A 27525-nucleotide genomic window follows, 5' to 3' on the forward strand; every position below is an offset into this window, starting at 1 on the left:
CTCCTTGGAATGTTGTCTTCACAGAACCGATCCTGGGTCAGGCTGATGTAATGAGACAACCTATTGGAAGAATCTCAATAGAAAATAGGTCGGTTTCTTCCTAGCTCTTTAAGAACTAGAGGCTTCGTTTCCGCGCCTGCGCATTGAGAGAGTAAACACCTTTTTCACCCCCCCATCCCTATTCCTCAACCGGCTGCAGCCTCCTCCCATACTCCCCTTCTTCAGGAGAGGTAATGGTCCGTTCCAGGGCGCCTGGCTCGTCCTAGAGGGTGGCAGGCATAAATGGTACGCTCCATTACCTTCATTACCTTCCGCTTTTCTCGTCTCCTCTATTCCATTTCCCCCTACCAAATGAAGCTCAATAGGCTGGCCCAAAAGAAGGAGGGGGAGTAGGGCTTCGGGGACCGGTCTGAGCCGGTCTCCGGCGCATGCGCAGTGCGGATAAACAGGAAGCGGGCGGTGGAGGCGGCGGTGGAGGAGACCTAGGGGCTTCGGGAGGCAAACAGTGGAAGAACTGAGATTATCCGGAGGCAGCAGAGGCTAACTGCGAACAAGAAAAGGAGGTTTGGCCATCTGCCTCCAGGGGACGAGAGGTCGCGGCCTCGCTCTCCGCTTAGACTTCCGGCTCCCCAGCTTAGGCTGAGGCAGCGGCTGACAAAGGGCTCGCGCCGGTGCCGCCGCCCTTCTCATCCGGGCATTCGGGTCCCTGCGGAGAGGGAGGGGGAAGGGTAGAGGGGGAGGGGAAGGAGCAGGAAGGGCGCGCGTTTGGAGCCGAGGCCCTTTCTAGGGCTCCGGGCCGGCGGCCCAACGGACGGAGGCCGAGGAGGACCCGCAGAGGTGGCGGCGGCTGGGGGCAGGAGGATGGTGCAGAAGGAGAGCCAGGCGGCGCTGGAGGAGCGGGAGAGCGAGCTCAACTCCAACCCTGCCGTCTCCGCGGGGGCATCGTTGGAGCCGCCAGCAGCTCCGGCCCCTGGAGACGACAACCCAGCCGGGGCCGGGGGAGCAGCGGTGGCCGGGGCGGCAGGAGGGGCTCGGAGGTTCCTATGTGGCGTAGTGGAAGGTGAGCGCTCTGGCGCGGGCTGGGCGATAGCGTCCTCCCTCCGGTTTCCCCCCGGTAATAACACATTCTCTCTTCGTGAAGGGGGTGCTTTAGGAGGCTCTAAAAGGGTGTCACTTCTTTGGCTCTGAAACTTGACCCTACTGAGACGACGGGAGAGGCGAGAAGGTGGCAAGTCTTTCCTCACGCACGCCTCTCCCCTCACGTTGTTACGCAGCGTTGAATTCCCCTCTGGCTATTAACTGGCCTGACCCCACCCGCCTTGGGCTGCAGCCAGGCCTGCTCCTGCGGAGGCGGCGGCGAGGAGCCTGCTCTTAGGCTCCGTGTTGTACGTCTCTGTACCTCGCGATCTTGTTCCCTAGGGTGGTCTCTCATGATAAAACGTATGTAGTGCTGCTGTCCGCACCCTTTGGGGAAAAAAAAATCAGCCCATACAGATGTGCTTGTATTCCTGGAGTGAAGAGACGCACGGTCGGCCTAGGGTTTTACAAATTCCCTTTTGCTTAGCTTTTTGTTGTTTTTTGTTTTTGTTTTTTGGTGGCCATTCCCACGCCCCCACCCTTTGGATTTTCTTTAGAAGCCTAGAAAATTGTCCTTTGCCAACTGCTGTGCTTTGGCTCAGGGGGATGAAGCTTTGACTTGAATAGTATCAGAAATACAAAATTTTAATTTAGGGACTGCAGAAGAGGATTAAAAATGTCCTTCTGACTCTCCCTTCCCATTTCAAAAGAATGCCAGGTGTTTTGTTTTTTCTTTTCTGGGTCGTTGGGGAAAATGGCCTGAAGACCATCACAGTTTATGAATACAGTGGACAGATATTTAACTGAACATTATATGGAAGCATGAGTTACTTGCATTATCGATTTTTCCTTGAATACAGAATGTATTTTAATTCTCTGAAGTCTTCTGGCCTACCTCGACTTTCCTGGCTGTCTGCTTTATTAGTTGTCTCTAATACATAATGGTGTGCATAGGGGTAACGCTGTCTAAATCTTTATAAAAAACCAAAAAAGTATGAAGAAATAGAAGGATTGCCCTGTTGGTTGAGAGCTTCAGCTTTTCCAGTGTTAGCATATATATTCATTGGAGGGATGGGTGGTGGTTGTAGTATTTTAGATAAAACTTAATTATAGGGGAGAACAGACTAATATGTAGCTACAGTACGGAGTGAAATAATTCACAAGTTAAAGGTCTTGCAGAATTTGGGGGAAAGACAATGAAAAACTACTCATGTATTTGATTGGAGTCAGTGTTTTTGTAAACATGATTACTTTGTGTCGCTTAATCTGTTGGTGTATTCATTTGGGTTTGTTTCTGTGCAGGGAGATTCTAGAAAAAGTCTGTATTTCGTCATCACAGATCTTGGGGTGGAGGGTTGAGAAGGAGTTCTAGGGGATATAGAAATTTTAGAGCTAGACTAGAAATGAAGCTAAGGAAACTTGCCTGTTACATCTTCAGTAATTATGGAGAAAATCTCGTTGTGGTTTAAGTAAGTTGGTTTGTTTTTTTTCAGAATAGTATTGAAAGGAAACTACTCAGAGAATAGAGTTGTCTGTCATCTATTGTTCCTCCTCCCTCTGTATATATTTTTTTCTTGGTGACTGAGCACCTGATTTTGTTGGGGGGCGCGTAGTTAGTTCTAAGTTGGTACCATTCTTAAAATGAAAATGAATGAAGAAAGGAAATACTGTAGGTATTGGCAGGATTCCTTTTTAAAAATTTTCTTTCCCTCACGGACTTTTGTTGGTTATAAGTCATGTAATAGCACTGTTTTCCTCTTTGTGGTGACAGTTAACTGAAACCATGAACCAACCTGACTCTCAGCAAAGTTAGGGTTTCTGAAGATAAAATGTTTCGTTTATTTATTGAAGCAATTGAAGTGTTTAATGCCTATTCCTTTAAGAGAAAAATGCTAATGCCACGTGTTGTAGGAAATCTAGAAAGACTTGTATAAAATTTACCTGATGTTTTAAATTACTTGGTAAGCTGTAACACTGAATTGTCAAGATTCAAAGTGCTGCAGTTTCATACATAGGTATGCAATGAATTTTTCTTTGGTTGTCATTGTTCATGTTTGTGGCGCAGAGTAACCATCCTGTCTAGAGATTGGAGTTTAATGCATTACAGAAATTTCAGTTTTAGGTAGTCTCTTAAGTAGACTGTGTGTGCGTACTTGCGAGTATGCGAAGAGCATTTTGTGTTCATGATACAATCTTAACCGTCTTCAATACTCCTGAGAGGTTGTCTTTACCTCTTGCAGGTGATTAGACTGAGATGGAAAATAAAGGTTAGGCAAGCTGTAAGGTGTGATTAGCACACAAGGGGGCTGCAAATACCAGTTTGGTGCTTATACCGCAACTTAAGTAGTTCCTCTGCAGATTTGTTTCCTGCAATATGTGTTAGTAGTGCTTTGCCCCCTTCTGGGACAGTGGAGCAAGTCACATTCTTGAATTTCCAGTCGTTCAGACCTTTGCTCTGGAATTGAGCTCCACTGTTGAATTTGTTGTGAATGTATTTTAAGGCATTTTTGGACACTTTTATTATATCAGGAACTTAAAAAAAAAAAAAGGTGATCATAAAATTAGTTCGATCAGATTTTTTTTTCTAATGCTCTTCCTGGTTTTTTTCCCCCTATCTTTTTACTCTCCCACCCCCACTCTAAAGTTTACTTCTCTCTCAGGTGGTAATTGTTAAAATTATCCGTTGTGGATTACTTTGCTTCTCCTTCCTATGTTGTAATTGATTGAGATCTTTTAAAAAGTTAGGTTTCGGGGTGCCTAACCCTAACTGGGTCAGTCAGTAGAGCATCCAGCTCTTGATCTCTGGGTCATGAGTTCAAGCCTCACATTGGATGTGGAGATTACTTAAAGAAAATAATGAAAAGTTAGTTTTAGGGGTGCCTGGCTGACTCAGTCGGAGGGGCATGTGACTCTTGTTCTTGGGATTGTGAGCTCAAGCCCCACACTGGGTGTAGAGACTTAAAAAAAAAATTTGAAAAAGGTTAGATTTAAACATCTTTGGTCTTTTTTGGCACTGAGAAGAGATGATGTTTAGGTGTTTTAAAAATATCTCTTGTGTAAGTAGTAAGTGTTAATGGTAGAAAAATCAGAAAATTTACCTTAAAAAGGGAATAAAAGTCATAACATCACCATCCAAAGACACCTTAATGTTTTACTAAATATCCTTCAGATGCTGGTATATTGTACATGCTTTTTTACAAAATGGGATTATATTGTATGTTTTGTAATCTGCTTTTCTCAACAGTTTACCACATTTTGAAACTTGAAAATAATTTCATTCTTACTTTGAATCTAGGATTTTATGGAAGACCTTGGGTTATGGAACAGAGAAAAGAACTCTTTAGAAGGTAATTTTTTTTCTTTCTGAAGGAGAGTCTTAAACCATTAACATTTCCTTTTTGTTTGAGGAAAAACTAACACTGAGTAGGCGAGTTGCATTTAGATGATTTCTCAGTTGCAGAAGTTAATTTTACCTTGGTCTTTTACCTCTGCTTCACCTATGCCAGGGGTTTTGAATAGGTTTTGGGCTTCACCTGTGTCACTCAGAGCTGCTGTTTTTTAATATGTTGACATTTCTTGTAATACTTGATTTTTTTATATATATTTCTATTGGATTACGAAAAGGTTAAAAGCTACTGCCCCAGAATATTATTAACTGTTTAAGAGATGGAGATGCTCTAAGAAAAGGGAAAAATTGTGATTTATAGCCTATACTTGTTGCCTGTTTATACACATGTAATTTTCTTTCCCCTGAAGGCTCCAGAAATGGGAATTAAATACATACTTGTATGCCCCAAAAGATGACTACAAACATAGGATGTTTTGGCGAGAGATGTATTCAGTGGAGGAAGCTGGTAATCTTTTTCTTTTTAATCCGTAAATTCAGAATATCTTAGGAAAACAGCTATATTTCAAATGTAGTTGTACAAAAATTTTTATTATTTCATTTTCTCTTTGTAGATAGTTTCCTTTTCTTCTTTTTGATAATTTTGCGTGAGTTGTAGTGTAGATTGAAAGAGTAGCACTAACGGTGCACAGCCATGGTATGATTCATAGTTATGTCAGTCTGACTTGCACCTGTTCTCTAATCATAAATTGTACTTTTTAACTTCTGTCAGTGGTCTGAACAGTAAGTCACTGGACAAAGAGGTGCTGAAGCAGGGCTAGGCCTACGGCAGGGCAAGTGAGGCACCTGCCTTGAGTGCAAAGTTTAAGGGACTCCAAAAATATCAGTGGTCAAGATAAATAATATCTTATGCAATTTTTAAACCAAAATTAATGCAAAAAAAATCCATGAACAAGATACCAAATTTTAAGTAAAGACAGGATCAGTGTTACTGATCCTTTTGCTTTGGACTCAAGTGTGGCTTGGTCTTGACTACTTGATTACTTGCCCTTTCTTTATTTAAAATAAAGACCTCACCCTAGTCTGGGCTTATACTATCCTTGTTACACAAACTATCCTTGTTATGTGTCATCTTACGTTGAGTTAAGTACATAAAATTTGTAAATAAGGTAGTACACTACAGAACCTCCTTATAAATGAGATAAGTGGTGTTTTTCTTTGGGGACTTGTAAATTACGAAACATTTTTATACTTGGAATTAAATGGTATATACATGCAGCTAACAAGATATTTGGTTACAGAGAGCAGCCAAGGCACTGAAGAAAGTTTTCTTAAATTATGAAGAAGCAATTAAAATGTATTCCATCTCCATCTAGTGTTGTTACTTCTCTATATAATTTAAGTGTGTGTTCAACTTAATTATTTTTTGGTGGTGCTGGTAATGAAATTTTATGTGATCAATAATCAAAATATAGTCAAATGACTATTTTGAGATACCACTGAAAGTTATGTGAAGATACATTCTGTGGTATATAGAATAGGATTTTATTTTACTTAGGAAAATTGTCTATCACATTTTAAAAACTTAAAAGGATAATGATTGTTAAGGCCATCACTTAACCCTGGTTGTTAAAAACATGTTTTTCTTTTTTTTCCCAAATTATAAAGTAGTTATATGTAGATTTTTTTATTTAAGAATTTGATTTGTTCAGAGACCACAAAAAACCCATCTCAAATACTGTAGGAAATAAAAATGGTTTATATTCAGTAAGAGAAGTGATGCTTAATTTAATATTTTTGAGAAATGGCAGTGAAAGGAAGAGAATGTTCATTGATTTTAGGGTGACATTAAGTCACATGAGGTTTGTGGCATTTTGTCTGGCTTACTGTCACAGTGGACATGGCAGTCTTGTAAAACGTAAGGGACTTTTCTTGAGCTCTTGCAAATTGGAGAAAATGACCTCTTTAGGTGAAAGGTGAAGGTTCTTTTAGTTTTCTGTGCTGCTTTCTAAAAACATGGACTCTCTTCTTTAGAGCAACTTATGACTCTCATCTCTGCTGCACGGGAATATGAGATAGAGTTCATCTATGCTATCTCACCTGGTTTGGATATTACCTTTTCTAATCCCAAGGAAGTATCTACATTGAAACGCAAACTGGACCAGGTAACTTCGTTACTTTTTCATTATTTTTCCCTAACTTGGTATTTGAAACTAAAAGTTTTCTGAGTTGCTTTTATGAAATTAAAAGGAAACCAAATTTTGGAGTGCCTGGGTGGCTCAGTTGGTTAAGTGTCTGACTCTTGATCTCAGTTCAGGTTTTGATCTCACGGTCATGAGTTCAAGCCCCATGTTGGGCTCCACACTGGACATGGAGCCTACTTAAAAAAAAAAAAAAAAAAAAAAGGAAACCGAATCTTTGCTTCTATACAATTTTTTTACTTTAATGCTTTTCATAGAAGGATATTTTGTGAGTCAAGAGAGCTTTACTAGAGGTACCAGTGCTTCTCAGAGTTTAGTTTGCATGAGAACTGCCTTAAAAGAAATGCTTAGAAGTGATGCTTAAAAGAATGCTGATAGGGTCCTTTTCCAGTTTCTTAAACTGACTTGGGATGGAAATACGAACTTGGAGTGGGGACTTATCTCCGAATTCAGGTTGTCCAGAATCACATTTTGAGAAACTCTGTATATTATAGGGTACTTGACTGAATTTGTGACCAAGGTTATAGAAACAGAGTTTTACCTGTTAGACATCAGGTCCTTCGGTTGATATGAACAAGAGATGTAATTCAGTCTGGAAATGGTTGGCTGGTTTCCCAAGATTAGAAGGAAAACAGACTAGGTAGACATGTAAACTGTAAATTCTGCTTAACATAAAAGCTGCACATCTTGGGATGTCTGGGTGGCTCAGTCAGTTAAGCATCTGCCTTCCGCTCAGGTCATGATCCCAGGGTTCTGGGATTAGGTCCTGCATCGGGCTCCTTGCCCAGTGGGGAGCCTGCTTCTCCCTTTCCCCCTGCTTTTGTGTGTGCTTGCTCTTGCGCTCTCTCTCTCTCTCCTCTGACAAATAAATCTTTTAAAAAAAAAATCTTTTCTGGTAAATTAGCTGATACGTAATACATATATACATGTGCATGTTTCTTTAGGGAAAGGTTCATATTTTTTAAAAGATTTATTCTTATTTATATTTATTAAAATATTTTATCATTTATTTATTCCTTATTTATTTATATGTTTTATTTATTATTATTTATTTATCTAAGAAAGAGAGTGGGGGGGCAGAGGGAGAAGAAGAGGGAGTGCTAACCAGAGTCCACACTGATCACAGAGCCTGACTTGGGGCTTGATCTCACAACCCTGAGATCACGACTTGAGCTGAAACTGAGTTGGAAGCTTAACCAAGCGCACCACCCAGGCACCCCGGCAAAGGTTTATATTATTGATGGTATTAAGATGATTAAAAACTTAATAGGGAGGTTAAATTTCCATGAATATGTTTTTGTTTTTTTTGTTGTTGTTTGTTTGTTTTTTTGGAGAGAGCGTGGTGGGGGACAGAGGAAGAGAGAATCTTTTCTCTTTTTTTTTGAGAAAGAATCTTAAGCAGTTCCACGCCCAGCACAGATGTGGGGCTCATTCTCACAACCCTGAGACCATGATCTGAGCAGAAATCAAGAGTCGGCCGCTCAACTGCCTGAGCCACCCAGGCTTTCTAAGAGGCTATTTTCCTGTTCATTGATATACTACTGCTATGTTCCTTCAGATTCGTGGACTAGTTAGGTTTATGTGCAGAGAGTAATTAAGATCATCGTGTCTTTGGGACTAGAACAGGGCTAGGTTTTTCGCCTCTTGAGTTCATTTATCGTTTGTGTTTTCGTATTTTTCTGTCTGTTTGGTCTTCTATAATCATCAGCCAAGGAGGTAGGATAGGCCATATTGTTGAAGCTTTGTTGGAACATATTGCATTCAAATCCAAATGAAAAATGTTTCCCAAACTTGTCTAGCTGTTTAACATAGAAAATATAAAAAGCAGTAGTTTTGGCTCTGAACATTCTAAGGAAAATGTTTGACTTTAGGTACAACTATTAAGTGTCTACTTTAATGTTTGGAATCCTGTTTTTTACGTAAGCACTACACCCAGTGTGGGGCTTCGAACTCAAGATCCGGAGGTCAAGAGTTGCATGCTCTACTGATTGAGCCAGCCGCCTCTTATATTTTTACTCTAAAATGAGCTGCTGAAGGAACGCCTGGGTGGCTGTAGTTGGTTGAGTGCCTGACTCTTGGTTTCAGCTCTTGTCATGATCTTGGGGGTCCTGGGATTGAGCCCCATTTCCACTCTGGGCTCCCTGCTTAGCAGGGAGTCTGCTTGTTTCTCCCTCTCTGCCCCTCCCCCTGCTTGCTTGTGCGTACGCGAGCTCTCACAAATAAATGAATAAATCTTAAAAAAATAAAAAATAAAAAGCTACTATAAAACATCTTAGGTTTTTTTATTGTTTTGTTTGTTTTACCTTTTCTAGGTTTCTCAGTTTGGGTGCAGGTCTTTTGCCTTGCTTTTTGATGATATTGACCATAATATGTGTGCAGCAGACAAAGAAGTATTCAGTTCTTTTGCTCATGCCCAGGTCTCCATCACAAATGAAATTTATCAATACCTAGGAGAACCAGAAACTTTCCTCTTCTGTCCCACAGGTATTGTATATAATAGCTTTATATTTAACTAGTCTTCTTGAAATGCATCACTTTCAAAGAATCACGTATGGGTTTTACTGCGCTGTCCCCTCTCCCTTTGGTGGTGTATAAAGGTCGGAATTCTTCTAAAGACATTTCTCAAGGAGTTACACTGGAGAAATTTTAGGAACTAATAAATGGCAACTGAACAAGCAAAAGATTTCATGTATGTTTAGTACTGGCAGTATCTGAACAGTACATTTTCAGGATTGAAGAAAGGATAGTATTATCAAAATGAAAGACTAGGAAAAAGCAAATTTACATTGCTTTTAACTTAGTCACTTCTCATTTCCTCCTACTTGTTCCTTTTTTTCTGCCTATGCCTATCTGTATCCTTTTTCACTCTTCCCACTTCCATCTGGGCTCTTATTTCCAGTAGTCAGCATAGAAAACTGCTAATTTTCCCCCCATTCCTCCCCCCTCTAGTTCCTTCCATTGAAAATGTATTAGCCTCTCTTAGTTCCCCCTCAAAATTTGGCTTATAAGAAATTTCCCCTGACTTGATTTCTTTTTCAGGAAGAGATAAATTAGTTCTAAGAAATTTTAGTCTGAGTTTATTTAACTTCATGTGTATGTCTGTTTTAAAGTACTGTGAGCCATGAACCTTATCTCAGTGGTTTGATACTATATGAGTACTCAAATAATGTTTAATAAGGTTATAGTGGGAAATACTTAATTCACTGCAAATCACAATTTACTTGCTGTTGAGTACTAATAGCCATGGGCATAATGTTGCATTTTTTTCTCTTATGATTATCAGTTTGTTCTGTTTGGCCTCTAGTTGTTATTGAGAAATGTAGGCAATTCAGAAGTATGGGTCATAAGGATCAGTCTGTATTATTGGAGGAAGAATATCAGATTTTATGAATTGAGTCATTTTTATTTTTTTGAGTTGAGTCTTTAATGAACTACCCACTTTAGTTTACTTCCTTTGGGATAGGACATGGAGGCTCTTTATCATTTGGATGAAAAGAATTTAGAGTTGGTAGACATTTTTTCCCCCGCATTTAAAAACCCATGACCATTTTATTCCTGACTGTTTTACTTAATTTTTTCTCCTACATTCAGAATATTGTGGCACTTTCTGTTATCCAAATGTGTCTCAGTCTCCTTACTTAAGGACTGTGGGTGAAAAGCTTCTACCTGGGATTGAGGTGCTTTGGACAGGTAAGTCTTTAGATTTTATACAGTAAAACTTCAGATAACTACAACTTAAAAAAATTGGTTCTGGTTAATTGGATACTTTTTGAAAACTGAGTCTGAACCAGAAAACTTTGTTGTTAAAAGTCTTTCTTTTATGAAGTATACATTCTTCATTTAGTATAAAAAACATCTTGAGGATTTTGCAGTGAATCTGAGTTATAGGTTGTTGATGAATAATGGGGAACCTGGGCTAAAGGGTACTGATCTCAGCCTTAGAAGGGAGAGTTTTATTTTATCAAATAAAAGCTATCACGCTGGATTGTCAGCTAGTAATCACAAGCTGTATTATAATGGAAAAAGAAACTGTTTACATGAAAATTTGTTTCTTAACTATCAGTATGAGGAAACCTGCACAAACCTCTTATCTTTATACTACTACTTCCATTTCTAGAAATGTGATCTGAAGAAATACTGGGGGGCTATTGGGTAAAACTGAGTAAAAAATACATGTTGTGTTACTTTGAAAAGAAAAATTGTTAGAAAGTGTGTGTGTATGTGTGTGTATATATATACGTACATAAATCACAAAATACAATGAAAAATTGAATATATTTGAAGAATCATGTTTGAGGGTCTTTTAACAAATGGTCATCATTATTTCTAGGTCCCAAAGTTGTTTCTAAAGAAATTCCGGTGGAGTCCATTGAAGAGGTTTCTAAGATTATTAAGAGAGCTCCAGTAATCTGGGATAACATTCATGCTAATGATTATGATCAGAAGAGACTATTTCTAGGGCCATACAAAGGAAGATCCACAGAACTCATCCCAAGGTTAAAAGGAGTCCTTACTAATCCAAATTGTGAATTTGAAGCCAACTATGTTGCTATCCACACCCTTGCCACCTGGTACAAATCAAACATGAATGGAGTGAGAAAAGATGTGGTGATGAGTAAGTAGACGGCTTAATCCCTGACTTTGGGGGGAGAGCTGGAGTTAACTAGAGCTATTGGCAAGTATGTGTTCTTTTGTCATAACTTCAGAGGTTTTTAAAGTGTGTTGTTTAGTCCTATGATTGACGTACATATGTGATAGAAGAAGGGCTGAGTGGCTTTGGACAAATTATTTAATAACTTCTTGGCCTTAGTTATTTGCTTCCCTCTTTCCCCCAGTTCTTTGCTTTTAAAATGTGACTCAGTCTTTGAAATCTGAGTACTATACAAACTAGTCTTTGAGTGTTCTTGTTATCCTTAGAATTATTCTGATTCAGTTTGTGTTTTCTGGTGATTTTTATTAAATGGGATATTTAATTTAATTTAATTTATTTGAGAGAGAGCGAGCGAGTGCACAAGCCAGGGGAGAAGCAGGCAGAGGGACAAGCAGACCCTCCCCTGCGCTGAGCAGGGAGCCCAATGTGGGACTCAATCCCAGGACCCAGGGATCATGACCTGAGCTGAAGGCACACACTTAACCAAGTGAGCCACCTCGGTGCCCATTAAATGAGATGTTTAAGATGACTGACTATCATTCAGAATTACTTCGTATTATCTTTTAGATTTCAGCTTACATTTATAGAATGTATTCTGTATTCTCATTTTAGACATTGGCTTACTAATTTTTTATTCATGAAAATTTCCCAGTTGCATTTTAATAAGAAAATTCTGGCTAAGTTGTTTAGTCATTGACATTTATTTATTTATTGTTAAAGATTTTATTAATCTATTTATTAGAGGGAGGGGGCGTGCAGAGGGAGAGAGAGGAAGGGAGAAGCAGACTCCCTGCCAAACAGAGAGCCCAATATGGGTCACTTCCAGGACCCTGAGATCGTGACCTGAGCCGAAGGCAGATGCTTAACCGAGCCACCCAGGTGCCTCATGTTTATTGACATTTAAACACATACTAAGATGTGGCAAGTGCACCTTCCTGGCACTAAGATGCAAAGAATAAAGTAGTCCCCACTTTCGAAGAACATAGTCTGGTTTTGAATAAAGCATATAGGCAACTGTGGTATGGTTTGATAAATGCTGAGGCAGTTGTCTACAAAGTGCTGTGGGAATACAGAGGAGAGAGTTATTACCTCTGCTAAGCAGAAGTGGTGGTAAGAAACAATCTCATAGAGGAGGGAATACTTAAACTGCATCAAAGTGTGAGTAAAGGGTTCTGAGCCTTAAAGGGTTGGTAGGCAAGAGATGAAAACACTGGACACTGAAAAATTTGAAGTTATCTGAATTTTGGCCCATTTAGGAGGTTTGGGAATGTCACATGATGCTTGGGTGTGGTATGTAGGCATACAGTTGTTTTTTCCTGATTTCTGTAATCCTACTTCCAATTCTGTTTATTGGGTTAATACCTCCCATTAAGGCTCAGTCATTGTGGACTCTACCCATTAAAAAATGAAATTTCAGTCTTCTCTGTATACATGGCACCTGCCTCCTATCTCTCTCTCTCTTTCTCTTTCTTTAAAGATTCCATTTATTAGAGAGCACAAGCAGGGAGAGCAGCAGGCAGGAGGAGAGGGAGAAGCAGGATCCCCACTGAGCCTGGAGCCTGATGTGGGGCTCGATCCCAGGACACTGGAATCATGACCTGAGCCACCTGGGCACCCGTCTACCTCCTGTCTCTTTTAAGGCAGAGCATGAAGCACATTAAGGAGTAGTAGATATTAACCAAACTGGGCCATATGCAGGGAAATACAAAGGAATGCTAAGAATAGGAGGGCTTGGGATACTAAGCCAAAGAGTTCAGACCTAATTTTTTCTAACAGTATCCTGGTTCAGAGCTTCATTATGTGTTTATTATCTGTGCTTATATGTGGGTTCTGTACTGATTTTTCTCTTCTCCCCCAGTATAGTTATTAATTTGCTTATTATTTTTTCATAATGATTTGCCCATTAAGTTACAAGCCCCTGAAGCGTTGGGAATGTTTTCTTTATGGAAATCATAGTGCCTTAAACCTCACATTCCCAATGATTGGTACTCAGTGAACATTTATGAATGACTTTCCCAGTGATTCTAAACGTAATGTTCCGTATTTCAAGTGGGATGTTACATTTAGCAATGCATTTAGATGATTTATAGGTGAAGTGGTTCAGTTAAGGTTGTGTTTGCATTTTTATGTTTAAGGTTTCTTCTAGTTCTTATTCTTTGTTTCTTTAGTTGTACTGTTAATAACTGGTGTTTTGCATTTGTCCCTCTCATCAGGAGACTTTTATAATTAAAGCTGTTTTTTGTGTATGGTTTTTGTTTTTGTTTTTGTTTTTTTGCAGCTGACAGTGAAGACAGTACTGTATCGATCCAGATAAAGTTAGAAAATGAAGGCAGTGATGAAGATATTGAAACTGATGTGCTCTATAGTCCACAGATGGCTCTAAAGTTAGCTTTAACAGAATGGTTGCAGGAGTTTGGTGTACCTCATCAGTATAGCAGTAAGTTTGGCCCTTCTTTTAAGCGGGTTAGATCACATGGTTGAATCCTAAAGTAAAGAACATTTGATGTGCCTGTCATAGGCCCACCAAACAAAATTTAGGAAGGGATCTAGAGAATAAGGTCTTCAAAATCTTAACTTTTGGTTTTAAGTAGCTTTTATCTTGATGGAATGCTAATTTGTTTAAAAAATGTCTTTTTTGGAATAATTGTTTTTAGATCTAGATCTTCAAAAGAGAAGATAATAATATGTATTGACATATTTGGGGGGGATGTTTATCGTGGGGTTTTTTTCCTCTCTTCCTTCCCTGCCTCCCTGGTGGTTTAGAGAAATTGTACTTTTCTCAGGGCTAGATATTATTTGGAATCTCAAGTTGAGGTTCCAGTTATAGATATGATAAGAAAACATTTGTTTAGATCTGATTTGTTCTGTTTCTAACTCTGATTATCTTTGTGGTAATTTTTCTTTGTAGGTAGGCAGGTTGCACACAGTGGAGCTAAAGCAAGTGTAGTTGATGGGACTCCCTTAGTTGCTGCACCCTCTTTAAATGCCACAACTGTAGTTACAACAGTTTATCAGGAGCCCATTATGAGCCAGGGGGCAGCCTTGAGTGGTGAGCCTACAGCTCTGACCAAGGAAGAAGAAAAGAAACAGCCAGATGAGGAACCCATGGACATGGTAGTGGAAAAACAAGAAGAGACAGACCACAAGAATGACAGTCAAATACTAACTGAAATTGTTGAAGCTAAAATGGCTGAGGAATTGAAACCAATGGACACAGATAAAGAGAGCATAGCTGAATCAAAATCCCCAGAGATGTCTATGCAGGAAGATTGCATTAGCGATATTGCCCCTATGCAGACTGATGAACAGACAAACAAGGAGCAGTTTGTGCCAGGTCCAAATGAAAAACCTTTGTACACTGTGGAACCAGTGACTTTGGAGGATTTGCAGTTGCTTGCTGACCTATTCTACCTTCCTTATGAGCATGGACCCAAAGGAGCACAGATGTTACGGGAGTTCCAGTGGCTTCGAGCAAATAGCAGTGTTGTCAGTGTCAATTGCAAAGGAAAAGACTCTGAAAAAGTGAGTATGCTTAATTTATCCTCTTCTCTAGCCTGGGTGGGTCCCCATGCTGATGATATGAAGGAAGCCTTTAGTGAGTATACTGGTAACTCTCTGAAAATTGACCACATCTTAGAATATGCCCTGTAAAGTGGATATGGACTCTGCTGATTCTGGTGCATAGAGTTCCATAGTTTGACATTAGAGTGAGGAATGAAAAAGTCACAGTTGATTATTTTAGAAATATTTGTCAGTTTGGGGAGACAGATTTATTGTTTGTCTAAAGAGTTTAAGCCCAGTGATCCTTTAATGTTTAGGATAAGTTGCAGGTACCTGATAATACAAACAGTTTATAATTATGTTGTAGGTTGTTTTGGTTTTTTGCAGTTTTTTGAGTCATATTTTTACTGATCTTCAATAGATTGAAGAATGGCGGTCACGAGCAGCCAAGTTTGAGGAGATGTGCGGACTGGTGATGGGAATGTTCACTCGGCTCTCCAATTGTGCCAACAGGACAATCCTTTATGACATGTACTCCTATGTTTGGGATATCAAGAGTATAATGTCTATGGTGAAGTCTTTTGTACAGTGGTTAGGTAGGTGCACCAGGAATAATCTCTTTTCCTCAGATATATTGTCCCTTAAAAATGAAAAAAAAGAAAAAAGATTATCCCACAGGGAGAAAAATATTTAAGGAATTGGCAAATTTTTCAACTCTGTTTAAATTCTTTGCTTAGATTTCTTTCAAAGGTCTAGCCGTTGTTGGCAAACTTGAGATGCAAGTCTCCGTAAATATATCAAGCACAGTGATTTTTCTCCCTTGGGCTAATTCAGCATAAATATCTTTAAAATGTGTTAGAAGAGTACTGACTTTAACTTGCTCTGACTGAATGCTTCCTGGATGGAACTCTGTATAGCACTTTCACCTGATTTGGAGATGAGACACTATGAATTGTGACTGTGAGCTCTCTGCTGCTTGCTGTGTCTTGGTAACATTAATTGCTGTGTTTAACAGAACAATTGCTGAAATGACCTAAGGGGCCTGGCAAGAGGAAGCTATCCTCCCAGCCCTGTGCGCATGCGAGCTTTAGTGGTAGGCTATTCTGGTGCTACTTGGTATTATTTCACATGGCTTTTTCTTTATTCCTCTACCAAGTAATTGGTTTTATTAGGGGATGAAAATTGCAATCCCCTGAAAAATCTCTCCTTCATTAAATGGACTTCTTATGTCTCTTTTGAAAACTGATTTTTTTATTTTTATTTTTTGGGAAATTCTCAACAAACTTGGTAAAAAGCACCAGCATGGCCAAGTTTCTCCAGGGACCTCATTTCATTTCCAGGTTTTCAATCCAGCTATAAGGAATATGTAATGGACTTACATACAGCACACAGCAGGCAGCAAGGCTAACTGACATGTCATAGTTTTCATAGTAGTCACAAACACTGTGATGGGTTACTTGGTCTTGGTTGTGAAACAGATGTGTGAAACACTGAGTGTAGATGAAGGAGTAGTAGCAGTGAGATTTCTTACTTTCTGCCTATATACTTTTGGACTCTTAGATATTAAAGAAAAATAATAGCTTTCCTTTGACACAACTAATTAGCAGTTAAAAGTAGTGTCTCTTTTAGTTTGAAAATATAGAACTTTGGGTTTCTGTATATTTAGCACAACAGAATTTTTACCTCTTGTTAAAAGGCTCCAAGACACCTCTTTTCTGTGATATCTGCATTTAGGCTCAGGAAGAACCTCTATATTGGTTATTGGAAGACAGCATTTGCCTTCCAGGCTTGTGGCCAGGGAGTTACAATTAAATCTCTTACAGGGATTTAAATCTTAAGTTTCCAGTCTGAGATTTGGATTCTTGAGCTTGGGAAAGTTTAATTTAAAATTTGATATTGAGCTTTTAATTCAAGAATTATTAAAAATTAAATTCTTGATTATATACAGTATTGTTTCTATTTCCTCTCAGGTTTTATTTCTGTACCATGGAAATATGGGGTCAGCTTTCCCAAATTGTGTAGATAACTATTGCACAATCTCAAGGTCAGAGCATCTTAGAAGTTTTAAATAATTGTCTTGGCATCCACATAGCTTTACAAAAAGCTCACGACAAGGAGAGTATTTTCATGGATCTATAGTAATTTCAGGGAGTTACTGATTAGAACCCTTTGTTTTCCTCCTCTCTCCAGTCCAGCTGGCATTCAGTCCTTTAAAGAATGTGGCTATGCAGTACTTTTGATTACTAACGACTTCTATTATCTTCTTCCCCATTGTGTACAGATGGGAGAATCCTCAGCACAAGTGTCTACTACTATTGGATGGACAGCGGCAGATGTTCACAGCGCGTCATGATTAATTAGTTTAAATTGAAAGGTTCTATCTGTGAGGTAGCTCAGATTTAAGGGCAGTAGGCATGAACTGAAGTCACGTTTGCGCAGCGACTGAGGCATTAACCATGTTTTCATTTACACAGCTCTTCGTACATGCAGCTTTTTATTGTAATAGTTGGAAGTGCTAGTTATGTTGTAGTCTCAAAGTGGGGGGTAGGGGAAATTGGCTGATCTTAAAGTTTGAGAGTATAGTTTTTTCCTGCAGTGTAAATTTACACTGAGCTATGAAATGGGGTATGTTCTCTTAGCCTAAATTTTGACCCTGTTTCATATTTATTTTACAAATTTACATATTATGTGTTTTCTTAAAGCACCCCTACCCCTAAAAAATGACAAACCTGGATATAATCTCTTAATGGGCCAGAATTGTGAACAAAAAAATCAGTTTGCTTTGGGACTGTCTGACTAGCACACTATATCTTGTACTGATGAGACTGTTAACTTGAACAGGAGGTAGAATGCTGTCTTCAAATGGAAAAGAACTATATTGCGCTGCTTTATCTTGTCAGAAGACTAGGCAGGTGATTTTGATTTGGCCTCCAAATATTTGCTTTCAATTATTTCTTGTTGTTAGTTTCCTTTATTGCCTCTGAAGTTGGTTAAGTGGTGACCTTAGTGTTGACTTCTGGACCTCAAACCCTGCCATTCTGCATGTCTTCAGTGCGATGCAAAGATTATAATGGTCAGTCAGAGGAGCCCAGATACTGTCATACTTTTAAGAAAAGTATGTCTTAGCTCTGGCTAAATTAGGAGCATCAGTTGGCTCTGCTTAGTTCTTAGAATTTGTCTGACTGCTATTATTATTAGCGAAGTCTGAATTGGATTGTCCTTGTTAGAAAAATAGTTTTCATTGCGTGTTGTTGTCAACTTACTTAACAGTTTCTTTTGTTCATTCTGCTGACCTTAGTTTTCTGACAAGATTAATCCTCCCTCCCCCTTTTTCCCTTCCTGTACCCTTCCTCATAATGTAAAATGTGACTTCAGACAGGTTTAATTCCTTCATGGGCTGTGATAATAAAATGTCTTCTTATCTGTCTCATTCATTTCACTTCATGATTACTGTAATTTCACTACAGAGCAAGCAGCTGGCTTGATTTTTTTTTTTTTTTACAGCTGTATCTAGGGAATATATAAACTTGACCCAGACAAACTTGAGACTGACTTTCCTTCCAGTAATTAAAGGGTAGAACCCTTTACAGTGATTGATTATTCATTAATCAGAGGAAGAAAACATTGGTATTGAAATTCCGTTACAAATTAAAAAAAAAAAATTATTATCACAGCCTTGTCCTGAAACCCTGGATTATTATTGTTAGAGAGCTATTTCCACAAAGTGTTTGTTAGTGTGTTGGACGTTTGAGACCCCAGGAAATCCCCTTTCTCGTAACGTTCTCCGCTTGGATCTGATCTCAACAGGGTGTCGTAGTCATTCTTCAGCACAGTTCTTAATTGGAGACCAAGAACCCTGGGCCTTTAGAGGTGGTCTAGCAGGAGAGTTCCAGGTATCAATATGAATTCACAACTGAATTGACATTTTCTTTGTTTTATGAGAAACCTTATGTTGCGCATCAGATGGCTGGAAGGATTGGTCTGCCGAAGGCTTTCTAGTCCCAAATTCAATTTAGTTACATAGCTGGATTTTAAATCAAATTTTCCTCCTCTTTCACAGTAATTTCTGAAGGAGATGCTGCCAATTCCCCCCGCGCCTGCGAAGCGCAGCGGCTCTAGGTGTACACTTCACATTGTTTCTTTGCAGGTCGCACACCATTTTAATCTGCGCCCGCAATGCACAATGCGCGCATGCTTGTCTGCCAGTGGAAACTCCATGAGCAAAAAGGATGAATAATTATGAAGTGAATGGTGAAAGGACTTTTGGATACTTTCCCAATTATTTTATAAATAAAACTGTACTCTAAAGAACAGTCTGTTAATGAAAATTTGAACAAAATAAGCTTTTTGGTGTTGGAATTTGTTCATGGACTTTTCAGGTGCTCTACTTTTCTCCCCCCAACAGGTGCTCTGCTGCGCGCAGCAAACTGAAGCGCATTGCTTTGGGGATAAAGCGTCTCCTGGACAGATAACCCTCTTCAGACCAAACCTCTCCTCCTGACATTCTGTTCTGCCATCTTTTAGTACAGAGATGGTCTATATAAGATTGGTTTAAAAAAAAAATAGATTTGTGATACTGGAATAGATTTTTTTTTTACTGTAAATTTAAATCCCCATTAATACGCCACTAAAGCTATGTAACTCAGTTTGGGTAATTTCTATTCAGAAGCACCCCCTTCCCTCAGCAAAGAGGTGTTTATTTTAGTAAAGCATAGTACACCCCTCTTCTTTAGGTCTGCCTGCAGTAGCCAGTTAATGTTAAGTTGGTAATCTGCAGTGCACACCCATTTAAAGAAATGGATATCTTCCCAACACTAATCCATCTCCTTTTTGTTTCTTCCCACAGCGTTTGCTGCCAATTGATGGGGCAAATGATCTCTTTTTTCAACCACCCCCACTGACTCCTACCTCCAAAGTTTATACTATCAGACCATATTTTCCTAAAGATGAGGTAATTGTCTACCTACCCACTTGGTATATGGTTATGGTGCTCACTCATTACTTTGCTTTGAACTCCCTGGTTAAAAGAATCAGTTCTGGTGCACTCTTCATAGCACGTATGCTAAAATTGGAATGATACAGAGAAGATTAGCATGACCCCTGTGTAAGAATGGCACGCAAATTGGGAAGTGTTCCGTATTTTTACTTATTTATTTAATTTAAAAACAAAATTTATTTATTTGAGAGAGAGCGTGAGAGAGAGTGTGAGAGAGGGGAGCTTCAGAGGGAGATGCAGACTCCCTACTGAGCAGGGAGCCTGATGGGGGACTTGATCCCAGGACTCCAGGATCATGACCTGAGCCTAAGGCAGTCTCCCAACCAACTGAGTGACCCAGGCACCCCGTGTTCCATATTTTTAAAGGGGAAAAGAAGTAGTTCTGTGTTTTCAAATAGGTACTTGAGGTGAAAAAGTTAACTAAAACATTGAGCCACACGAGGGGTGATATTTAAGGAAGAACCTAATAAGGAACTTATAACATCTTGAGCTAAGTCCTTTAAGTCTGTATTTAGAGTTGGAATTAATAAGTAATCAGTGTGTCCAAATGATATGTTGTCCTTGGCTGATTTTCTCTAATAGTATTCTGTAATTTTCAGTTGTGAAGTATCAGTGGGCATACAGGAAACAACAAGCCTGTTTAAAGACAGTAACATGTTTAAAACATTTTGGACATACACAAAACTGAGAGACTCAACAGCATTATTTGCTGCATTTTGGATCTATTGCTTAACTACCTAAAACTATCCCCAGCGAAGCAGTTCTGTGTTTACTATAATCATGAATGTTCTCTACTGATACTACAAATAATGATTCTGTAAATAAATTTTTATTTAACGAAGCAGAGGTAATATTTATGATAGGCCAGGCATTTTGTTATTCCCTATCTAGAAGTCTGGTCTAACTTATGAGTCCCGTTATTAAATTCTGTTGCTATTTTTCTTGATGTGTTGCTTAACTAGATTATATTTTCAGGCTTCCGTGTACAAGATTTGCAGAGAAATGTATGACGATGGAGTGGGTTTACCTTTTCAAAGTCAGCCTGACCTTATTGGAGACAAGTATGTGATGAAGCATTTGGATTTGTTGGATTTGGGAGTAGCGTTTCATAGCCAGGTTTATCAGGTTGAGGGGGAGGTGATGACTAGAAATAAAGTTTTCTAGAAACTCCACTTTAGTTTTAATAAAATTTGGATGTTAATGTTTATTTTCAGTTTCTTCTTAACACCAGATGTAGTTTCCGTAGGCTTCCATTCAAGTACAGTAGACCTACATCACTGAAGTGTGAAGTTTTGTGTTATAAACTCACTCTGCCCTCTTTTCTTCTGAGCAGGTTAGTAGGAGGGCTGCTTTCCCTCAGCCTGGATTACTGTTTTGTTCTAGAAGATGAAGATGGCATATGTGGTTATGCCCTGGGCACTGTAGATGTGACCCCTTTCATTAAAAAATGTAAAATTTCCTGGATTCCCTTCATGCAGGAGAAGTATACCAAGCCAAATGGTGACAAAGAACTCTCTGAGGCTGAGGTAATAACAGGTTTAGAATTATATTACAGTAATTTTTCTTAAAGTAAGCAGATACATCTTAAAAATCTCAGTGCTTTCTAAATTTCCTACAAAAAAAGAATTCTTAATGCTTATTCTTAAGCATAATACTTTTTTTTTTAAACCATACCAGGACTTTTTTTTTTTTTTTTTGAGATCTGTAATTAATTTATTAGAGCACACATGCGAGCAGAGGGAGAGGGACAAGCAGACCCTGTTCCGAGAGCGGAGCCTGATGCAGAGCTGGATCCCACAACCCCTGAGATTTCGACCTGAGCCAAAATCGAGTCAGATGCTTAACCAGCTGAGCCACCTAGGCGCCCCCACCCCGCTTAAAAAAAAAAAAAAAAATTTATTTATTTATTTTAAGTGGTAAGGGCAGAGGGAGGGAATTAGACTTCCCACTGAGCATGGAGCCCATTGGATGCAGGGGCCGTGGGGCACATGGGGCTCAATCCCATGACGTTGAGATCTTGACCTGAGCTGAAATCAAGAGTCAGACACTTAACTGAGCCGCCCAGGCACCACCTTAAGCGTGGCATTTTCCATTGTTCCCTCAGCATTATGGATTTTTTTTGTTTGGAAGTGTTAAAATACTTTCTCATCTTAAAACAAAATATAGACAACCTTTTTTTTTTCCCCCTCCCTGTTTTGAAACACCAGACTTAAATGGTCTCCTCTTTGGGGACTCAGGGCAAGTTTAGGTAATTAAAATCTCTCATTTGCTTGGTTGTCAGTAGGCTCACTTGCCTTCTTGGTAATGTTTCTCACTGTAACAAAAATATAATAGGGGTGAGCTGCTCTGAGAGTCTGTTTTCAGATAGGAGCACTTTTTTTTTTCTTTTTTTTAAAAGTAAGCTCCACACCCAGCATAACCCTGAGATCAAGACCTGAACTGAGATCAAGAGTCAGACGCTTAACCAACTGAGCCACCCAGGTGCCCCCAGATAGGAGCACTTCTTGTCATATGTCAGCCCTGTCCCAACTTCAGTGAATTTTTCCTCTACAATTTCCTCTACAATTATTTTGGTTTATACATCAACATTTGTATTTTAAAAAATAGTTCCTTCTTGATAATGTTTATGCTCAATAAATACTTTATATATTTGGACCCTTTTATTTTATACATCAGCATATGTATTTTTAAAAGTAGTTCCTTCTTGATAATGTTTATGCTTAATAAATTAAGATACATATTTGGACCCTTTTGTTTGTGACATTTATTTTTTTTCTTCCATGTTGTTCCTCTTCCCCTTTTCTAAAATTCTTTACTTCTCTTCCCCATACAAATGTACTTATATTCTCTTACAGTTTATTACTACTTTTTAACTTCTGCCCCTAGCCAGATGGTTGTGTAATAAGGGGTGGTGTAGAGTGGCCTCACTGAATTCGGGATTACATGGATAAAACTACAGCATGCTGATGGTTGAACTATTGATGTCACTGTTTCATGTCTGATAATTACAGTTCTCAGCATAGGAACATAAAGAATGACCAGGGTGTCTACTACAAATATTTTTTACATGCACATTTTGTACAAGCAATACAAACTTAAATTTTTTTAAAATTTTAAATATTTTTAGATAGAGCAAACATAATACAGAGTTGCTGTATACCCCTCACCCATTTCCTACATTTGTTGAAGTCTTTTTTTTTTTTTTTTTTTAAGATTTTATTTATTTGACAGAAAGAGAGCACAAGCAGGGGGAGCAACAGGCAGAGGGAGAATGCAGAGCCTGATACAGGACTTGATCCCAGGACCCTGGGATCATGACCTGAGCCAAAGGCAGACGCTTAACGGACTGAGGCACCCAGGTGTCCCTACATTTGTCCAAGTCTTAAGAAACTAACTTTAGTGCATTACTATAAACTCCACAATTTATTCGCCTGTTTTTCCACTAATGTCTTTTTTTTTTTTGTTCCAGGATACCACATTACCTTTAGACAAACTTTTAAAAGCAAAAATGCTAGAATTTTAAGCTAATTCTTCATGTGATAATTATATAATGACTGGAAGAGTTACTGAATGTTACTCTCCTTTTCCTATTGCTGGGTTCTGTAGTTGGGATATAGATATATAATGAGTAGCTGCTAAAAGTCAAGAGATTCTTTCAAATTTTTACAGAAAATAATGTTGAGTTTCCATGAAGAGCAGGAAGTGTTGCCAGAAACTTTCCTTGCCAACTTCCCTTCTCTGATAAAGATGGATATTCACAAAAAAGTAACTGACCCAAGTGTAGCCAAAAGCATGATGGCTTGCCTCCTGTCTTCACTGAAGGCTAATGGTGAGTACATATTCGAATAGTTGCTGGTGTTTGGGCTAAGTGGGGACAGGATAAAAAGTAAATTACGGTGAATTTACATTCCCTTCCCCAACATTATGGTTTGGCTTCTGAATTATTAGTGGTATAAGAATTGCACGTGTATTAATAATTTGAAAATGTTGCTCTTTTACACTATAAATGCTTATTTTGAGCTCCATTGAAATGAGAAGTGAACACATGAGGTTAAATTTATTTTGCCAGGAGACTCACTATGATAATTGAAAATTAAATGAACCTTGGGGAGAAATTTCATTTAGGAACGCAGAGTTGCCAATTTTTTTGAGTTTGTTTGCCAAGTTCAACCTTCAGAAATACTTCGCTTTATATTAGTGGTACGAAAACTTTCTGTGAAGGGGTAGATAATAAATATTATAGACTTTGTTTACTTATTTTAAAGTACACTCTATGCCCAGTGTGGGGCTTGAACTGAGACCCCAAGATCAAGTCATATGCCCCTACATATTCTTTTCTTACACAACCTTTACGAAGTGTAAAAAACTATTTTTGGTTCTTGTGCAATACAAAAATGGGCAGCTTGTTTGAGACCAATCCTTAGAGGGTTGTTAATACATGGGAGTACGCTTATTTGCATCTTTGTATCATTTGAGTCAGTGGTATCCCCTTTGTGGAATAATTTAAACAACTCTGTCTGAAGATAGCGTAATTCTCAATGTTGTGCTTGGAACGGAATCATGCCAATAGATGAGGTATGTCTTAGAATGTACAACATATTCAGGTTATATTGACTTGTGAGGTAGGCTGGAATGGCCTTTGCCCTGTGGGCCCTTCAAAGGTACTTTATATTAAAAACATTAAACAGAGATAGTCTTTGCCTTGCTACATTCAAGCTAGTTTAACATATCCATCACTTAAGATAGTTGCCACTGCCAATATTTGGTATTGATAAATATTAATATTAATTGAATATTAATATGAATTTTAAGAATTGTATGAAATTTAGGGGCTGGTATAGACAGGTTCCTACTATCATCTATTTGAAATATATTAAAGATTCATCACAACTCCTACCCATGATTCTAATTGACATTTACATTTTGAATATTTGTTTTATTTCTAGGCTCCCGGGGGGCTTTCTGTGAAGTGAGACCAGATGATAAAAGAATTCTGGAATTTTACAGCAAATTAGGCTGTTTTGAAATTGCAAAAATGGAAGGATTTCCAAAGGATGTGGTTATACTTGGTCGGAGCCTGTGACATTTCTTGGCACTTTGAACTGTCCGAAAGTCTCTTAACTTCACCTGGTGGGTGGTGGTTGGGGTCTTCATGCAGTTCAGCCTCTGGAATGGCAACAAATCAGCCAATTGGGATTGGAAACGAAGACTGTGTAAAACTCACCCATCACACTTTGAGATTACTCACTGGTTGGAAGATAGTATTAATGCAAAAATCCTGTTTGAAACAGATGTGGGCCTCCTTTTTGGGTCTTGTGTTAGGTGCCAAGACCTCTTACATGGGCTTATAGGGAGGGGGTCTTCAATAAATGTAGTCAGCACTGTGTTCTGCATCCAGTGTGGTTGCATTTCTCATCTAATAAGGGTAATCAAAATCATTTGTCATCCTCTTTGGCTTATTGAATGAAATGTCTTTCATTCTTTGGGGACATGGCAGAAATGAGAAAGATTTCATAGGTTTCAGAGGCTTCAGGGTAGAGATTCCAAGTGGGATGATTGTGGCATAGTTTTAAGCTGAATAAATGATTTTAATTTGGGGCAGTTTTTCTGCTCTTTGTAAAGCCATGGCCAATTGTCTCTTGTAGTGACCATTGGTTCAGGCATGTTGTGCTTTTGTAGGGACAAATGTGCAGTTGTTTGTGACAAAAGCTTAAAAATGGCAAACTTGTAAATTTTTGTATATAAACTAGCTGTAACCTGACTATGCTTTGTGTCACTGTTTTGTAATTTTTTTTCCTTTTGAAAATGAAAGGGTGTGGTTCAGGATGGCACTTTGAATAATGTAAATCAGTGGAAGATGGATTTTCTTTATTTTTCCCTTTGTTTTTGTTTTTGTTTTGTTTTTTAAGAAGTTTTATTATTTTTGAAGTGCCTACCACCTAGGGCTAGGTAGGCCTTGACCACTTTGGGTACGAGAGACTAACTTCATGGGACTCAATGTGTTGCAAAGCGCAGTCACTTCTGGAAATTAACCTCGATGCAGGTCGGTATGTGAAATGTTAGTTTTGACATCTGTCAAGTAGGGTTCAGGGACTGATTGGTCCCATTTGCCCTGAGATCAGTTGTCCTTTAATTTTAAGACCTGTTACAACTGGTTTTATTAAATCAGAGTCTTTAATTCTTGCATGTTTTTATCTAATTTTTAAAAGAAACAATGAGCACACTTTAACCAATGACTTATGGTTACCTTTTTCTTTTTCCTTTAACCACAGATTCTGAAAACTCCATGTATTTTTAATTTAGATTTGGTGTTTTTAAGGGTTCTGAGCATGAGGCTAGCAGGTAATCTCTGCAGGGTTCATTTTTTCATCATGGCTGGCTGACTTTTCGTGGATTCAGAACAGTATTTTGTTATCTTGCTTCCCTGCAGTTTTGTTATCAGCTGTTTTACTTTGAGCTGACGTGGGAGGGGCAAGGAGGAGGAAACTTGAAACATTTTCCTTCATGAAATTCCATCAGTGTGGGCTTTGAATCTTAAAGCATTGTACCTAGTGGTGGGGCCTGTGAGTGTGCACTGAATTGGTTAGATGAAGGGAGGGGAAGAAGGAGACCTCTTCATTTTCAGGGTAGAAACCTTTAACTGATGGAAGGGTATGATGTTGGAAAGCTGGAACCAAGTTTGCATTTTTAAGGGCTAAGGGGAAGGGAAGATCTGTACAAGATACTGTTTAAAACAGCTTAGTGCCACTTGGTTGTCTCTTTAAGTACATTTTGTACACTAGAAGACAATTCTAGCATTTATCTGGAGGATTTCAGGGTCAGCCTATGGAATCAGGATTTTAGCAAGTTTGCTTGTGGTTTAATCTTGGCTTATAATCATTTGGCTGGTCTTCTGAACATAGATGCTAACTATGAAACAGATGTCCAGGCCTACACCTTCATCACTCTAGGATGGTAAAGTGCTATGCTCTCTTCTATGGTTATGAATATTTATTAAGGTTGGAATGACATTTCATTGATTGTTTAGATCACAGCTCAGTTCCTGTAGAAAATGAACTGTAAAACTATCCGAAGACCATGCAAGAGGCAAAATAAAACTTGAAGTGAATGTGTGTGGTGTTGTACTGTGTAAACCTGCTTTTTCCGCCTGGTACCTTTTCTCCCGCCTTTGATGCCTCACCTTACAAGCAAGTATTCTCCACAGCTGTTCCAAGTGAGGGGCTGCACCTTCCCATTCCCGTGTTCAGTAAGAAGACTTCCAGATCTTCCTCCAGGCAAGGTAAAAGAGAAAAGTAGTTCTCGGCCAAGCCACTCTCTTCCGCACAGTTAACAGCCTGGGCGGGAGTTAGGGCAGTTAAGTTTGAATGAGTTCCCTTGATCTAGTGAGATAAGGAACACTGTTGAACCCTTTATCAGATTCTTTAGTCAAAAGGTGAATGATGGGGGGTGGAATGGGTGGGTGGAGAGTTGCCCTGCCCAAACTATGTGATGGAGGAGTCTAAGGTGGAAGGATGTTTTGGGTTGATTCGGAATTAATAAGCTCCAAAACGTGTCTGCCAGGAGTAGCATCCCCAAATAGGAAATGATATCCTTTGCTAGCAAGCGCCAGCCGGCCGGCGGCATCTGAAGCTCAATAAAGATATACTTTCTGGATAGTAAGTTTAAGGTCGTTAGAGCAGGAAGCATACTAGGAAGAGGACCGAGTGGTTCTATGGTTCCAATAGAAAATACCTGCGGCTGAAGAGTATTTCAG

General features: G+C 39.0%; 1 protein-coding gene and 1 non-coding gene across 3 annotated transcripts; both read left to right on the forward strand.

Moving 5' to 3' along the window:
- The first annotated feature begins 423 nt into the window (after positions 1-423).
- Positions 424-26880, forward strand: OGA (O-GlcNAcase). 2 transcript variants are annotated; one of them, XM_045802935.2, is made up of 17 exons: positions 428-563; positions 788-1060; positions 4373-4424; positions 4834-4931; positions 6458-6588; positions 8937-9108; positions 10216-10314; positions 10955-11239; positions 13554-13712; positions 14184-14797; positions 15198-15372; positions 18584-18669; positions 19623-19727; positions 20748-20833; positions 21106-21298; positions 23442-23601; positions 24719-26880. In XM_045802935.2, the coding sequence occupies exons 2-17, from the start codon at positions 862-864 to the stop codon at positions 24853-24855; spliced, it is 2751 nt and encodes a 916-aa protein (XP_045658891.1). In that variant the 5' UTR covers positions 428-563; positions 788-861; the 3' UTR covers positions 24856-26880. The 2 variants fall into 2 exon arrangements, with proteins under 2 accessions (XP_045658890.1, XP_045658891.1); XM_045802934.2 differs by having other exon boundaries at positions 424-1060.
- Positions 19816-19920, forward strand: LOC123796055 (U6 spliceosomal RNA). Its single transcript, XR_006780657.1, has one exon. It is a non-coding gene; the product is annotated as a U6 spliceosomal RNA (small nuclear RNA).
- Positions 26881-27525: the final 645 nt, after the last annotated feature.

This window comes from Ursus americanus, chromosome 6 (genome assembly GCF_024610735.1).
Source record: "Ursus americanus isolate L20-20 chromosome 6, mUrsAme1.1.p, whole genome shotgun sequence".
Taxonomy (NCBI): Eukaryota; Metazoa; Chordata; class Mammalia; order Carnivora; family Ursidae; genus Ursus; species Ursus americanus.

Bases quoted from the DNA above. Each gene is read 5' to 3' on its own strand.
- OGA (XM_045802934.2), top strand. From the start codon at position 862: ATGGTGCAGAAGGAGAGCCAGGCGGCGCTGGAGGAGCGGGAGAGCGAG. The intron at 14,798-15,197 runs GTGAGTATGCTT...GATCTTCAATAG, and splicing joins AAGGAAAAGACTCTGAAAAA to ATTGAAGAATGGCGGTCACG. The intron at 21,299-23,441 runs GTAATAACAGGT...AAATTTTTACAG, and splicing joins AAGAACTCTCTGAGGCTGAG to AAAATAATGTTGAGTTTCCA.